Raw genomic sequence first — 14,834 nt, 5'->3', positions numbered from 1 at the left:
CAAAGGAAAAGGGAAGCGTAAACAATAAAAATGGAAACGAATGTAGATTTTAGCAGAATTTCCTCCAAGTTGTACAAAAAATACGCCCAACATGTGAGGAACTTAAAGGACGTGTGCGTTTCCAAGACGGTGATGAAACCGGGGGCCTTCTTTGACAGCCTGCAGCAGATGATGGATGAGGAGGCGGCAGCCACCACGCCCCCGAGGGATCTGATCTCGGTAGCCGACTATGCGGAGCTCTTTAAGACCTTGGATGAGTACCCGGCCAATCTGCAGAAGATACCCAAGAAGCGGGAGCTACAACGCACTAACTCGACATTCCTGCGAGGGGCAGACGAGTCGGTAGCCATGGGCATTAACACCTCCAACGTTTCTCTCAGTCTGACGCGTCTGGAGGAGCAGCGCAGTGCCGTGGAAGTGTACAATGACTTTAAGGGTTTCCAGCGGAAGCTGGCCAAGATCTACGACGAGGCTGCAGCACTGGACACCACAGAATCCATTTACAAGCAGAAGCTGATGCAGCTTCATGGGTTCGCGCAGCAGGTGGAAAAGCTCATGCCAACTGGCGGGGAGTCTCCGCCAGATGCTTTTACACCTGAGCATCAGGAAAAGCTTTTGTCCATCGCCGCCAGCATGGAGCAGCTCAACTACATGCGCTCCAACAGCCTTCACCTGCCCGATGCCAATGAGATACTGGCCAGCGGGAGTCTGGCCGCCCGCCTGGAGATGTTCGTGGAGGTGCTTACCTACACCCTCCTCCAAGTCAGCAGCTACAACATGGCGATGATTTAATGATCTCGTATAGAGAACTTTACATAGAAATCAAATTTTATTTATTTAATATGTTAAACGGTATGATAATAAATGCTATAAAAGGATGAGCTAGGGGGAATCCTCGCTGGCATACTGCTCCTCCTGTGAACTTCTCATGTGGCCTACGGTGTCGTAGAGAGCCACCAGCTTGCGAACGAAGCTCCCAAGGTGCTCCACACGATGCCTGTAGGCCAGACAGCCTTCCAGAGCGCTGTATGCCTCCTCGGGCTGGTCACTGCTGGACATAAGGACCTTAAAGTTCTCCAGGATCTTGGACAGGGCCATCTCAGCCTCAGGCCTGAGGTTATACATCTTCTGGGTCTCCGACAAAGCCACATTCTGACTCAGCGCCTTGCTGTTGGACTCGATGTGGAGCAAGGTGTTGTTCGACCGTTCCATTATCTCGTCTATCTTGGCCAACTGGCGATTCGTGGTCTGCCGGTTGGCGGCTGCAATTGGGAGCAATAAATAGCCATCGTAGCACTTGTATTGGTGGTTTAGAGATATAGTTACCCAATCCCGCCAACATTTTGTCCACAGCGTCTGACATTTCGAATTTCAGTGTCTTGCTAAAAAATTAAAGTGACCGTTGCTGAGTGGCTAAAATACACAAGGCTTTTCAGAATAATCGAAAGGCCACGTTTCTATCGAAATTTGAATTTGACCGCCAGAACCAAAGCACTCGTTTACTTCTTTGGATAGTTAATTTATGAGCTTATATTCCGCAGTTAATTAAAGGCCCTCGTGTACAATTGCTGACTGTTGAAGTTAATTTAACGTTTGGTTTATTCAGTTGATCAAATTGTATTTGACTTGTTTTCTATTTAAATTTAAGTGTAATCCGTTCAATGGCTTGCATTACAATTACAATTTACTCGTACACATCCTCCTTGTCGGCGACGTACTTAATAATGTCGGCAGGTTTAAGCAGCTTCTCGGCATCAGAGTCGGGGATCTCGAATCCAAACTCGTCCTCCATGGCCATGATGACCTCCACGTGGTCCAAGGAATCCAGTCCCAAGTCGTTAATGAAGTGCGACTCAACGTTGAGCTGTAATTGCGAGCCATTAGCATTGGGTATTCAAAAGTTACATCAGCTTAGTTCAGTTCTGATTTCTGAGGCGACCATTGCACTGGCAAAGGCAATATGTGGCGTTTACCTTGCTGGGATCGATCTTGTCGTAGAGCTTGAGCACAAGCAAGACGCGCTCATTGATCAGCTTCAGCGAGAGCGGCGGTTTCGCCGAGTATCTGCGCACCAATTGCGTTTGCCAGCGACCACGGCACTCCTGGTTTATGGCCGGCCCGAGAAGAAAGGAATGAAACAGAGACCGGGTTAGTGGCGCCATGAAGTGGGTACTTTACCTTCTCGGCTGTGACTTTGTCGTAGGCGGAGACAACCTTCAGCACGCGGAACTTGATGTCCTCAATGGTGCTCTTGGCCGAGTAGCTGCGCACAGCGAACTTCTGCGAATGACATTGTCAAATGAATGTGTGTCTTCCTAAGACTAATTGGAATGCTAGTTAATCCTGTGATAGGCTTAATACAAATTCTTAACGAATTGTGCATAACACTTTGCTAATTCTATAGACCTCCTTGAATTCTTTCTAAAGTCTTCTTTAAGCTTATGCATTTTAATTAAATTAAAGTTGATTATTATGTATTGCTTTACAGCTCGAAGGCTGTGTAAATATAGACGTAATTTAACGAGTGTGGTTCGATTGTGTATGCTCACATTGATTAGATATCGCGATAACTATTGCCTAGATTTGCGTAGATACATAATTCGATTGTTAGCAAACTGACAACGTTTAAGAGATCTTCAAAGTCACATGTTCTAAAAAAGATATAAATGTTTTGCATCACTTCTAGCCGATTTCCACTGTAGTACTATCAATCGCACACAAGTGCGAGCACCGGTGCTGCAGGTGTGTGTGTGTGTGTGTGCGATAGAGGAAACAATCATGTTTTATGCAAAACAATGTGATGCAATCAAATTGCGTGGTTCGACGGCCACATGGCGAGGTTCTACTGTTGTTTTCGATATTCTAAGCACACAATCCAATGTTTTGGAACCCGCAGATTTCGAAACCCCGCCGTTTGCAATGAGGTTAGGTCTTCAACTGCGATTGGGGGTCCTGCAAAGGAAGTTGCCCCGCTGGACGATCGCTTACTTGGCTCAACTGGCTGGTCATCGATGGCACGGCGATCCTGTGCATCATCCTGGAGGCCTGTGACTGGACGAGAATGCCGGAGGCGACCCGCCGTGGGGCCAAAGTAGCCGCCAGTCGACTGCAGCTGCGCGCGATCTGTGTGAACGACATCTCGGTTCTCCTGCAACGGAAACGCACCCGGGTTAATAACGCATCTCTGCTGGCGGTGCACAAGTGCAGGGCACGTATTTTGGGCGATATTTACGCTGAGTTTTCAAGATTATGTAAAAGTGCTGGAGCAAGAAAAAGACAGCAAGGTAACAGTGTGACCGGAGGCGCAAAGTGTTAAGTTTTTCTAAACTAACGTATGGAGGTGAATAAATACTAAAAATATTTAATACTTGAAAGTTAAGTAAACAACATTGTCAACTACAATTAGAAATTTAATAATCGTCAGTAGCTATGAATTTACCTTATTTTCATTTGTATCTTCATCTGAAATCTTGTTTAGTAAGTTATGTTTGAATTTAACGAGTTTATTTAAACTCTTTATTAGTCTGGTAGCGCAAAAATTTACTTTACTGCCGTTGCGAAGCAAAGTTATCGACTGGTAATCGAGTGGGCGGTACTTTTTGAAATGAACGAGATAAGAGACTAGAAAAAAATGGCCACGTTTTCACTTTGAAAAAATTCAAGGGAGTGATAAGAAAGCAAGTCATATACAAATTGTAATATATTTATATGTATTTTATAAACAATATACATTTAGTTGGAACATTAGTCATATAAAATCCGAATACACAACTCTCAGGCGCTGCAGTAACAAAAATACATAGTTACACTATAAATTACACGAATATAACAAAACAAAGGTCGTTTGATTTAAAGCCACTTTTCGGTAGAAAGTCATAGTAAATTCCTTATTGCGTTCCAATCTGAAAGGAAATATTTTGTGAGTGAGGTCAGCACGATAAGGGGCGTCTTCCCATGGGGAGTTGGATTCCCATACTACTTACGATAACTAGATGGCCCTTATCACGAACCACTCCAGGCTCAGCGCCGGTTTGGATGTCGATGACGCCGCCCTTGCCCTTGACCACGTTGTGCTCCAACCTGCAATGAAATAGAGCACTTGGTCAAAAGAAAACCAGTGGGCTAACCGATGTACAACTTACGAATTTCTGTCCACAATGGAGACGATGGAGGCAGTTCCCACGGTGTCAATGATATACGTGCTGAACTCAATGATGCGCGGAATGATCAGAATCAGATCGCCCTTGTCCTTTTTCAGGTCGAGCGGTATCCGGATGACCATCAGGTCGTCGTTGTGGTTCGTCAGCGTGAAGTCGATCTTGTCCAGGGGCAGGCGGTGCTTCTGCTTGTAGGTCTTGCCGTCCAGCACATAGACAGCCTTGTTGCTCAGCAGGATGAAGCGGTCGCGCGACTTGTAGCCGTGTCGGTCGAACTTGGTGCAGAAGGACTGGTACTTAAGCTGCTCGCTGCCGAAGGTGCTGGCCACGAAGTCGTTGACTCGCTGGATGTGCTCCTTAGGGATGCGGTCCTCCTGGAACCAGGAGGACACACTGCTCGCGTAGTTGTTCTTCTTGCCCTTGAAGACCTTCTCCGCCAGGACCTTAAGCTCGAACTGCCTCTTCTGCTGCGGCGTCAGTTTCAGGCGGTAGATGCGGGCCAAGTGGAGGCGGTGCAGGCGGTGAAGGATGCCGGAGGCCTCTTCGCAGTGCCCGGGGGCATGGGGCCAGCTCTTATCCAGCACCTTGGTGGGCAGCTCCTTGGCCAGTCGCAGCAGCCACATACGCTTGGCGTTGGCAATAAACTCTTCGTTGAAGCCGTTGGGAGCATCGTTCCTGGTGATGAAGCCCTTGATGAAGGCGCGAATCTTGTCGGCGGCCTCCCTGCGCTTCTTGGCCGCCTGCTGGGCCAACTTTCGGCGACAGTAGCTCTGCAGGATGATCACCTGCGCACGCAGTTTCAGGTACTTCCTCCTCTGCACCAATCCCTTCCAGTGGGACTGGATGATGGCCGCTATCTGATGTTTCTTCTCCTGGTAGGCATCCTCCGTATCGAACAGGGTTCTCGGCCAGCGAATGAAGAGCTTCGTCTCGCCCACCCTGTACTTCTCCTCGTCCCAGCCCAAATCTTTCACCAGCTGCTGGACTCCCGCCTTCGGGCCACCAGGTCCCTTGTAGTTGGGCCAGGTGGACTTGCTCAGGGACTTGTAGCGTTCCAGGAAGAGCTCGTACGTGCGTCGGTAGGCGAAACCAGCTCGCCTCACACGCAGGTTCTCCATCAGCCCAAGGTACTTGACCTGGTGCAGCACCAACTCATCGTTGAAGACGTTGGCACTCTGCAGGTCGTTGGGCTTGATGCAGCGGATGTAGCTCGGCTCCTTGCACATCAGGATGTCCATGAGGTTGTTAAGCGAAGCGCGGAACTGGGTGATAGCCGTCTCGGGACGCTTCAGGCTGCGGAGCTCCTTCTCCGGGAAGCAGCTCCTCACAATGCCGTTGCCAGCCTTGCTGAGGGTTTCCTTCAGATCCCTGAACAACAGATCGTTGTTCTTGTCCAGGAACCCATTGACACTGTAGGTGACCTCGCCGGCATAGTGGACCAAGCGGAACTCATCGCGCAGCATGATCTTCTTGATGTGGGCGGGCGCCTTCTCGTGGCAAACATAGTGGTGGTGCTGGGCCAGCTTCTGGGTGAGCTTCTCAAGGAAGGTCTTATCGGTGGGCTCTCCTGGTCGCAGGCACTCCTCGTCCAGAATGGAGATGATGCCCTTGTGCTTCTCCTCGATCAGGTTGCAAATGACCTTGTTGTCGAAGTACTCCACAGGTATCCACTCGATGCCCTCCCTGCGGTATTCATCCTGCTCCGACTTCAGCGTTAGCTCGATGAACAGCTGCTGCAGCTTCTCGTTGCAGAAGTTGATGCAGAACTGCTCAAAGCTGTTCTTCTGGAAGATCTCAAAGCCATAGATGTCAAGAATGCCCATCACATTGTTCTTGGATGCCCGCGTTTCCTTCGATTGCAGCGAGATGTTGAGGCGTTGCACCAGCCACGAGAACAGTCGATCGTAGACAGCCTTGGCCAAGGCGTCCCTGGCGTAGATGGCGAGCTCCTGGTTCAGTGGTGAGGTCACCACATCCCCACGCGCGTCAATGGTGCGGTGCGTTAGGGCGGCCTCCAGTTCGCTGGCATTCACGCCCAGCAAACGAGCTGCGGTGACCACCAGATCCCTGCTGTTCACCTTGGCATTGCCCTCCACCTCGCTGAAACCAATGTTTCCCAGATGCAGAATGCTGGCCACAATGCCGAAGATCTCGCGCTGCTCCTCCTGGCTGAAGTCGATCACAGTGAGCGCCTGCTGGACCTGCTTGAAGCTGTCCGCATCGTTAATGCTCGTCACGGTGCCATTGGTCTGTGGTTTAAAGATTCAAGGTTTAAGGATCAGAGACGTATGGCAAACCCCCTCCAAACTGCCTACTCACCCCGTCCGTGAGGTAGCTATATGTGTCCAGAGCCCGCTCCAGACGCAGTTCCTGCAGAAGAGTCTCGTCGGCACCGGCCAGGAGCTGGTAGAAGATGTGGAAGTTGCGCTCGCCGCCCATTTGAGCGACCACTCGCGACTTTTCCAACAGGTAGTTGAGGATGTTGCCTCCGACCGGAGCTCCTTTGAAATCGAACTGGATGTCCATGTACTTGCCGAAGCGCGAGGAGTTGTCATTGCGGTTCGTCTTGGCATTGCCAAAGGCCTCCAGCACGGGATTGCTCTTCAGCAGCTTGTCCTTGACGCCCTCGACGGTCGTCTGGTTGCCGGAGCACGCGGCTATGAACTGCAGCACCTTCTTGGAGGCCTCCGTCTTGCCGGAACCACTCTCGCCGGAGATGAGCACGCACTGGCCGCGGTTCTCCTCGATCAGCGAACGGAAGGCGTTGTCCGTCACCGCGAAGCTGGACAGGATGGGGCCTTATTTAGACGTTCAATGGTACTTGGTTTTTGGCACTCACATGTGTGGGGGCATCTCGTAGAAGTGCTTGTTCCTGTACGCCTTGACATGGTCGTCGGTGTAGATGGGCAGCTGCTTGTAGGGATTCACGGAGATCAACACCTGGCCAATGTAGGTCTGTGAAAGAAGATATAATTATTTCAGAGGACTTGATTTTGTATGTAAATAGTTTTACTCACATAAATCAGATTCTCCTGGAAACGCTTCTTCAGATTCTCGATGAACGCGTCGTCGCTTTGGTAGTTCTCGAGGAGCACAAAGTCCTGGACTCCAGCACGATCCCGCTCGTGCAGGCCCGTCTCCATTTTCAGTTGGGAAGTAAAACTGAAATAGTAAAAAAGATTCCTTAATTGCAGATCCCCTAGAAAAGATTTGGTGCTACATTGTGATTTTGGGATTTTTCAAACTTCCTGGGAAAATCCTCTTCATATATCTTATCGTGGACGAACCTAATCTTAGTGCCCAGCTGAAAGGGTTGCCATGTTTAACCACCTTGATTAGGACAAACCTCTTGAGAACCAACTCAGAAAAGCCCCATAGAAAGCCGAAAGCCCAAAGATAAGATTCTCGCTAAGCTTACAGCAATAGCAATATATTTTAGCAATATATTCCATAACAATCCTGCGGAAATGAATCAGGAATGTGATAGTGACTGGTTAATGCGGATTTTGCTTGATCAATTCCAAATGATCTCATCACACATATCCAATATTGTTTTATATGAGTCGCAATGCAAACCAATCTGAGTTATTTATAGAACCATAGAAATAATGCTGGCCAGGTGCAATTCACCTTATCGATGCCATATTTCATGGGGCGAAGGGAAGTGGGTAAGTGGCCAGAGTTTGCTTTATTGGACGACTGCTCCAGTTGTGCTGATACGCGACGGGTAAATCCATAAAAGAAACGATTATGCAATGGACTTGCCAGTAGGCCAGTGGTACTAGTAGGGTGTTGATTCTTAGGATATATCAGTTTTATATCTGTGGGATAAGCCAAGGACACTTGGGCAGTGCATTCACTAGGTCACGATTGCACATCTCGGGATGGCACAACTCTTGAAATCCGTTTCTACCTGGCCATGTTTGTTCGGTTCTCCTTGCTCCGGCTTAACTAAGTGCACAACACCACTGATAGCTCCAATTGGCGATTCTCTGGAGGATGTGTCAGATTCCGCGCATATTCCGCCCTTTGACGGCTCCGTTGGCAAACTAAACCGATCCGCTGGAAGTTGAGGCGTTTTAACCATCAATACTTCTCTTCTCCGCATATCAATTGGCCTCGTCGGAATTTGTGTTGTTGTTTTTTTAGTCGGCACATTTATCAACGATAATATACCTATGGCTGCGATGAGGAGGGCAATGCCGCCAATCACTCCCCGATTAGATAGCGCCTTTCGCGAATAAACTCGGGACCCGATTTAGGAGACCATGACAGAAACGCAGCCAAGAATTCCGTAGCGGGTGTATTCCGGGGTTCCAAGTACCTGAGATCACGATAGCTCTTGGTCGTATGCGTCAATCCTGAATCTCCATGCTGAATCTCGAGACATTTGCCGTGAATCAAGTGTGTTTGTCTTTCTAAGTAACTAATTGTTTTCAGTTGATTCATAAGGTAAACCCTGCTGGTTATTGGTTCTAGTTCAGCTTACTCTATGTAGTCCTCATTATCCATTATTGCAAAGATCAAGGACTTGATTTCAATATACATAGGAAATGCTCTTCGGTAGTTCTGCCTCCAAAACTAATTCCAGTACTAAATGTAATTTATAACTTAATGCTTCCAAGATTTCTAGATGACTGCCCCGCTTTCGGGATATTTCTGAGTCACAATTCAGAACTCAGAACTCTCAACTCAGAACTCAGAACTCAGAGCCCCGACTCAGAAGTGTGCTCCAGCTCACATTAGCACTGTGTTATCAGCTATCAGTGCGCTAAATAATAAGTCATTGCCGAATGAAAACATTGTAAGTACACACACTCGATTGCAATTGCTATTGTGTGTTTCCATCCACTCTGCGCCACTTGGAAACCCAAGGGGTTCGCTGGGCGAAGTCGAACTGTCGAATGCCTGACTAATTACGAAATGTTTGCCGGGGAACACTGACAGACTTCCCAGGAATTCTCGCAGAGATCGCCAGACACGTCCCAGTCGTTGGAGCCGAGCTCACCGCGATTCAATGTTTGTCACATAATTGTTTAATTGCACGTAGGACAGATGGAAGTGGATAGCGATCGTGTCGGCAACCATATATGAGTACTTCACCCATTTGCAGTCACTCATTCTGGACTTATTCTAACACCTTTGGCAAACCAACGGTCGCCTAAGATTATGCTACGTCTATTTAAGGTGTCCCCAAGTGGGAAGGCAGGTGAGCAGATCCCATGGAACTTCAGCAGACAGCTTGGGATCCAATTGGCACGCATATATGATAACAGATACCAGGGGGATTCTACATGCCAAAGTGGACTAGGTGTCGGGACAGGCCTACAGATATTCCCATGATTAGATAAACTAGCTAGGGAACATCGGTAGAAATACAAGCCCATCTGAGTAATGAATTGAATCGTAAACGTAAATGAGTGTGCTAGTAATTATAGTTGTGCTTTGCAATAACCAGATTTCTCCCCAAAGGTGAATACTATGAAGTCGTTGACTTCTTGGGCCTGGGGGAGTTGCTTTTGTCGGTTCGATCTACGCGTTCCTTAATCCCCATTCAGCTGGCTAATAGAGCGCAGAACTGGTTTCCCCGATCCAGAAATACTCCACCGGGTGATGTAACAGAGAACTCCACTTTCTGTGCCCCACAGACGACTCGTAAACATGTCTACGACACACGACCTGTAACGGAACCCAAAACCATGAGTCGCACCCGATCGAAAAAGTTCCTAAACCATTAATATCACACCGAAAGAAAAAGTCCAGCCCTGAAAATTGGAAACCAAGAAGCTAATTTGAGAAACAAATTCGAGTAAAAAAAGATTTGTTGTAAAGAATGAAGGAAATTAGAGATTAAGGCAGCGGATGATAAACTCCATTCAAGGGCACATATTTTTAAAGATTTTTGCTGGCAACTAAAAAGCTGTTCTGAATCTTTTTTCTTCAGTGGCACCGCCCATGTTCATATGCATACAAATAACGTCATATATCAAAGAGCACTATCGCGGGATATTGAACTCTTCGGATTCATTTGGGAAAATGCAGGGCTGGCAGAACGATTATGGAAGTGGACTGGACTGAGAAGTGGAGGCATCCCACAAAGCCTCATATGCAAATTAATGAGCGCAGTTATTAGAACGGTGCTTGATCGATCTAAAATCGAGATCTGAATCGAGATGAACAGAAAAGAAAGGCAGCCCAAATTTGGGCCATTGCATGGGTTATTCTAATGAGCAAACCGGGCAGAAGATGTGGGATTATCACAGATGCACCGCCTATAAAAGGGCAGTGCAGCTGCAGTGGTCAGGTTATTCCGAGAGAGATCATGGATCGAAGAGTGACAGCGATTGGTTTGGGTGAGTAGAGAGCTCTCGGTTGTCTAGAAAGAGGAGCACATCCTTTTCAGTTATCCTGCAGCTGCTGGTCAGCGGCTTCTGCTTCCAGGAGAAGGCTCCGCTGCAGACGAGCCTGGTCAGCGGACAGGCCAGGAACGACAAGCAGCAACAGGTGCTGGACGATCCGCTGGGCAGTGGACGCGGGATTGAAGACCACCTGCTGAAGACCATTGGTAAGGGCGGCATCAAGCTGGTGATGGCCTCGGGCGCCCCGACGACCACCCCGAAACCGTCAGTACAACACCATTACTATTATCCACCAGAGGATCAGCAGCACCCACGGCAGTACGGCTATCCGCCGCCCTGGTCGCCAGCACCGGGCCCTTATCCGCCGCCTCCACAGCGTCCCTGGGGGCCACCACCGCCACCCGGACCTCCGCCGCCAGGACCTCCTCCGCCGGCGCCCTACTACAATCCCTACTACAATGGCTTCAACTACTACGGCGCATATGGCGGCTATGGCTATGGGGGCTTTGGCTATCCCGGCTATTCCGGCTATCCTGGCTATCCCTACTATCCCTTCTATCGCTCCTCGACGGCTGGGGAGGTCGATAACCAGCTCCCCGGCGCCGATGGACTCACTTCCGGCGCCATTCCTGGCGTTTTCCAGGGCAGGGCCGTGCTGTCCCACCAGAACTTCCTCGACGGCAGGAACAACGCAAACATTGTGCCCCTTTATCACCTGCTCCAAATGGCCAGAACCTAAAGTACTGTAATCCAATGCCTAAGTAAAACTGAATAAACTGTGTACCATATATATTTTGAATAACTGCTCGATGCATTGTAGTTATTCGGACTTTTCATCGAATGGGCTACAGAATTTAGCCATATTCAATATCTAATCTATAATCGTGATCAAGAAAATAACCCAATTGAAAGCCTTTGATAATAGATACAAAGTTGAAGAATGGAGAAAGGGAGAAGGTGTTGCTTCTAACCAACTCGAGATCGATGATTATCTAAACCCTGAGAATAGCTGTGCCAGATCATCCAACTGAATGGATCGTTGGATTTATAAAGAACCCAAGCAGAGGCCGCTGACCGAGAGGAACGATGATCGAATTCGTTCAAACGACCGTCATCGTCATTTCTCGCACCCGCAAAGACTGGAAATTAAAATTCAAACTGGGCAAACTTATCGAGCCGGTCGCAAATACAAATACATGAATCTGGACGCGCGGCTGCTGAGTCATCCGCGTTTTGGGGACGAGGTTTCTGGGCTCGAGGAGATCGCGAGGAGATCTCGCTCGCCAATGTGACGCATGCCAAGTGCCTGGGTCTCAGTATCGGTCTCGGTCTCGGATAACCATTAAGTATTAAACAATCACTGGGGAGCGCTGTTTTGTTAGCTCACTGCCATAAAAAGCGTCAACAGCTGAGGCCGATCTTGAACGCGATTTACTGCCACGGCAATTGCAAAAAATAAAGAAAAATCTGCTGAAAGAGCTACTGAAAGAGCTGCCCAAAAGCGGTTTCGTTTTTACTCTACCTCACTATACCGCACTGTTTTGGCCGCTTCAAAACAGACTTTTTGCTCGTACTCACGTTGATTAAGAGTTTGGGCTTGGGGCTTGGAGCTTGGTGCTTCTGTGAAAAGCCCTTACTTGGCACTTCAGCGAAACCGAGCAAATCCGAGGTGCGATGTAATTGTGATCCCAACACGAGCTGCAGCTCACTCCGCACTCCTCCGTCGAAAGAAACAGAATGGAGTGGAAGTGCTGGCTCCAGGTTCTTGGTACCCCGTCAATCGAACTTTATGACAAGTGGGGATTTTTGCTATACTCGTACTGTGTCGTACATTCCATTGAGTGGGGCATATTGCCACCATGCTGATTATGGCTTTATGAGGGTGGATCAGCAGTATCTCCACAGCGGGAAGTACTATTAAGCGTTCGGTAAAGGTGCAGATTACAGTGGAAATCTTCTATTCTTGTACTTAAAGAGGTGAAAGCAAAGTGCAGTATCTTTAAGAGAATCTCCAATCCTTAACCTATTCAAATGACATAATAGAGGGTACCATTGGTAGTCGACCCTACGTTCCCATTGTTCGTGGAAAAGCGATGTGCTTCGATGGCCATATGCACGTTTACGACAATCGCTTGTGGTCTTTTGTCGATTCAACTTAATTTTCGTATCTTATCTTATTAGCAACTAATGAATGTCATAATGCAGCTGGATAAGAAAAGGAGAAGAGCACCCTGTATGTTTTATATAGACCGTACACGATCAATACCACATATCATATCAGTAAAACTGGTTGAACCCAGCGAGAAGATAACGCCACTGATTCCGATAAGAGAAAGTTCAAGTTTGTCATCAGGCCGCGATTTCGGCATTTTTCAGGTGGGTGTGGGTGTGGGTCGCTATGTTTCCAAGACCTGTAAATTCCGTATATTCTGTATATTCCGTAAATTATGTATATTCCGTTGAGTAAAATCAGCACATGACAGGGCTGGGCGATAATAAATATCGCAATTACCCGAACCAAAAGGCGTGCAATTTTACTTCCTTCTCCGGTTTGTAGGTTTTTCGGTTCTTCGTTTGTTCTTTTGGCCTTTGTGTTGGTTTGACTGGTTAGTTGGCCAAAAGCTGGCATTACATCATTACCAAAATTCGGCTTTTCGTGATCCGCTTGGTTCTCCAACTCGTTTCTTTTTCGGGTGCCAAGTGTGAGGCAATGACATTGGGGGCAATGCTTTGTGCACTCGAAAAAAGGTGTTCTACAATCGCCCCTCGTCTACTTTCAATATCATTAAGTACTTAACAAGTCAGCAGACTCCAAGTATTTGACAATATGTTCCCGAGTGCGGAGTTGGTTTTGATGGCGAGCTCGTATTTGAACAGCTGCCAGATTTGGCGAATCATTTGGTTTCGTTTTCGATCCATTGCAGTTGGTTATTTTTAAGCGGCTTATTGCCGCTGTTTTCAAAACTCAAATCAAAACTCAATTTCAAAACTCAAGTCAAATTAATGGAGGGACGTCGCAGTGTTGAAACGAAATTGAAATTTGATACAATTTCAATTGGTCGGCGAGTGAGCAAGCGGAGGAGGGGGATATGTACCCCAAGTTGTATCCACCGCGGCGGAGTGGCGATTACTCATGGCCACCACATTACCCTCAGCCACACTCATACGCCCTGTTGACCCTCTTTGTGTGCCTTGCCTGTTTGTTCCTGCTATAAAACCTGGGCAAACAAGCTCATCCCCGGGGAGCGAGGCACACGGACAGGTGGACGGACCCCGGTGATTATACATCTATAGGAGTATGTGTATCCCCGTGGACGTTGTGGCATGAAGCCCCAGGAAGCGAACGAAGGAGCAGGAGAGAGGCGGCGAAATTGAGGTGCCGGTGCCTAAACGCTCGCTTTATTAGAGGAGCATCCCCATAAACCAGATCTCTTCGAGTCCGCTGGCTGGCACACAGAGAGAAGCGTCTGCTCATTAACCAATTATTTTTTGAGAACACCAATCATGAGGGAATGGCCTAGATTATGAAGTATTATCTATTAAGATAACAAAGAAAGTTGTAATGAAAGTATGAAACTGAGTAAGTAATGTGTTTCCTCAAGGAAACGTTTCTCGCAGTGCACGCCAGCTTTTGTTGCTCTTTTGTGCCGCCGCAGCTTTTGTTGCGTTTGGTGTCCAAGTTCAAATCGTGCAAAGGAAAGAAAGCAGCGGAAGACGCTGCAGATCACGACCACGGGCAAACCGGCAGAACCGCTTTTTTCGTATTTTTGTATTTTCGTATTTTTTCTTTGCTAACTTTTAACATGAGTTATAAACTCATGTGCGCGGCCTGCGATCGCTGGATTTTGTGGCCCGGACATTTGTTAGCTGTCAGGATATGCAAAAGTTGCGATGCTAATTGATTTTATAGGCCATCTCGCCTCGTTCGCAGCGGATTAAGAAGTTTAAGATGGACAAGCGGATGGCACGCATGTAATTGCAGACTGCGGGCTAAGTAAGTACGTATGTATGTATGTGCATAAGTACCCATAATTTTACAAACTGTCGCCCGAGAAGTCGTTACTTTTTTGTGGTCGCGGTGCTCTACCTGTTTGAATTTCTTTTCCGATGCGGGTACCGTTAGCGTGACCCGGTAAAGGTGATGTTCGGACAGCGTTTGTTAGTTTTAGCTGGTGTTCGTTGGTGGATAATTTGGAAAAACGGGGCTAGGGCGGCATATATGCGTACCGTATTCGAAATCGGTCGATCGGTTAATGTCAAGCACGGCACGCCCAGCGCATGCAAATGAGCATCCGAAAAAGTTCTCGGAGGCGAATGA

General features: G+C 47.9%; 5 protein-coding genes across 10 annotated transcripts; 2 read left to right on the top strand and 3 right to left on the bottom strand.

Moving 5' to 3' along the window:
• Positions 1-23: 23 nt before the first annotated feature.
• Positions 24-881, top strand: LOC6532352 (augmin complex subunit msd5). The gene has a single exon (XM_002093076.4). The coding sequence runs from the start codon at positions 31-33 to the stop codon at positions 790-792; it is 762 nt and encodes a 253-aa protein (XP_002093112.1). The 5' UTR covers positions 24-30; the 3' UTR covers positions 793-881.
• Positions 788-1,467, bottom strand: LOC6532351 (augmin complex subunit msd1). Its single transcript, XM_002093075.4, has 2 exons — positions 1,327-1,467; positions 788-1,262 (listed from the first exon to the last, which is right to left on the bottom strand). The coding sequence occupies exons 1-2, from the start codon at positions 1,361-1,363 to the stop codon at positions 883-885; spliced, it is 417 nt and encodes a 138-aa protein (XP_002093111.1). The 5' UTR covers positions 1,364-1,467; the 3' UTR covers positions 788-882.
• A 114-nt stretch (positions 1,468-1,581) lies between these two features.
• On the bottom strand, positions 1,582-3,366 carry LOC6532350 (acyl carrier protein, mitochondrial). Of its 3 annotated transcripts, XM_002093074.4 has the most exons (5): positions 3,233-3,366; positions 2,989-3,148; positions 2,194-2,280; positions 1,974-2,102; positions 1,582-1,864 (listed from the first exon to the last, which is right to left on the bottom strand). In XM_002093074.4, exons 2-5 carry the CDS (start codon positions 3,136-3,138, stop codon positions 1,685-1,687), a joined length of 546 nt encoding a protein of 181 aa, XP_002093110.2. In that variant the 5' UTR covers positions 3,139-3,148; positions 3,233-3,366; the 3' UTR covers positions 1,582-1,684. The 3 variants fall into 3 exon arrangements, with proteins under 3 accessions (XP_002093110.2, XP_015049293.1, XP_015049294.1); XM_015193807.3 differs by lacking the exon at positions 1,974-2,102 and having other exon boundaries at positions 2,179-2,280; positions 3,233-3,365; XM_015193808.3 differs by lacking the exon at positions 2,194-2,280 and having other exon boundaries at positions 3,233-3,365.
• Positions 3,367-3,687: 321 nt separating this feature from the next.
• Positions 3,688-14,737, bottom strand: LOC6532349 (unconventional myosin IC). 4 transcript variants are annotated; one of them, XM_015193805.3, is made up of 7 exons: positions 14,604-14,737; positions 7,175-7,319; positions 6,997-7,112; positions 6,477-6,939; positions 4,143-6,406; positions 3,984-4,080; positions 3,688-3,902 (listed from the first exon to the last, which is right to left on the bottom strand). In XM_015193805.3, exons 2-7 carry the CDS (start codon positions 7,298-7,300, stop codon positions 3,888-3,890), a joined length of 3,081 nt encoding a protein of 1,026 aa, XP_015049291.1. In that variant the 5' UTR covers positions 7,301-7,319; positions 14,604-14,737; the 3' UTR covers positions 3,688-3,887. The 4 variants fall into 4 exon arrangements, with proteins under 4 accessions (XP_015049291.1, XP_015049290.1, XP_039230006.1 ...); XM_015193804.3 differs by lacking the exon at positions 14,604-14,737 and adding an exon at positions 12,095-12,235; XM_039374072.2 differs by lacking the exon at positions 14,604-14,737 and adding an exon at positions 8,647-8,720.
• LOC6532348 (leukocyte receptor cluster member 8 homolog) lies at positions 8,789-11,315 on the top strand. Its single transcript, XM_015193806.3, has 2 exons — positions 8,789-10,510; positions 10,561-11,315. Exons 1-2 carry the CDS (start codon positions 10,384-10,386, stop codon positions 11,253-11,255), a joined length of 822 nt encoding a protein of 273 aa, XP_015049292.1. The 5' UTR covers positions 8,789-10,383; the 3' UTR covers positions 11,256-11,315.
• Positions 14,738-14,834: the final 97 nt, after the last annotated feature.

The sequence above is a fragment of the Drosophila yakuba genome, chromosome 3L (assembly GCF_016746365.2).
Source record: "Drosophila yakuba strain Tai18E2 chromosome 3L, Prin_Dyak_Tai18E2_2.1, whole genome shotgun sequence".
Lineage (NCBI taxonomy): Eukaryota > Metazoa > Arthropoda > Insecta > Diptera > Drosophilidae > Drosophila > Drosophila yakuba.
Note: the sequence above shows the minus strand (reverse complement) of the source record. Positions and strands in the feature narration are given on the sequence as shown.

Coding starts and splice junctions, on each gene's coding strand:
- LOC6532352 (XM_002093076.4), top strand. CDS start 31: ATGGAAACGAATGTAGATTTTAGCAGAATTTCCTCCAAGTTGTACAAA.
- LOC6532351 (XM_002093075.4), bottom strand. CDS start 1,363: ATGTCAGACGCTGTGGACAAAATGTTGGCGGGATTGG. Junction 1,263..1,326: donor CAAAATGTTGGCGGGATTGG/GTAACTATATCT, acceptor TCCCAATTGCAG/CCGCCAACCGGCAGACCACG.
- LOC6532349 (XM_039374072.2), bottom strand. CDS start 8,705: ATGTATATTGAAATCAAGTCCTTGATCTTTGCAATAATGGATAATGAG. Junction 6,940..6,996: donor TACGAGATGCCCCCACACAT/GTGAGTGCCAAA, acceptor CATCCTGTCCAG/CTTCGCGGTGACGGACAACG. Junction 6,407..6,476: donor ATAGCTACCTCACGGACGGG/GTGAGTAGGCAG, acceptor TTTAAACCACAG/ACCAATGGCACCGTGACGAG.
- LOC6532350 (XM_002093074.4), bottom strand. CDS start 3,138: ATGTCGTTCACACAGATCGCGCGCAGCTGCAGTCGACTGGCGGCTACT. Junction 2,103..2,193: donor TTGTCTCCGCCTACGACAAA/GTCACAGCCGAG, acceptor GCCATAAACCAG/GAGTGCCGTGGTCGCTGGCA. Junction 1,865..1,973: donor ACAAGATCGATCCCAGCAAG/GTAAACGCCACA, acceptor TCGCAATTACAG/CTCAACGTTGAGTCGCACTT.
- LOC6532348 (XM_015193806.3), top strand. CDS start 10,384: ATGAGCAAACCGGGCAGAAGATGTGGGATTATCACAGATGCACCGCCT. Junction 10,511..10,560: donor AGTGACAGCGATTGGTTTGG/GTGAGTAGAGAG, acceptor CATCCTTTTCAG/TTATCCTGCAGCTGCTGGTC.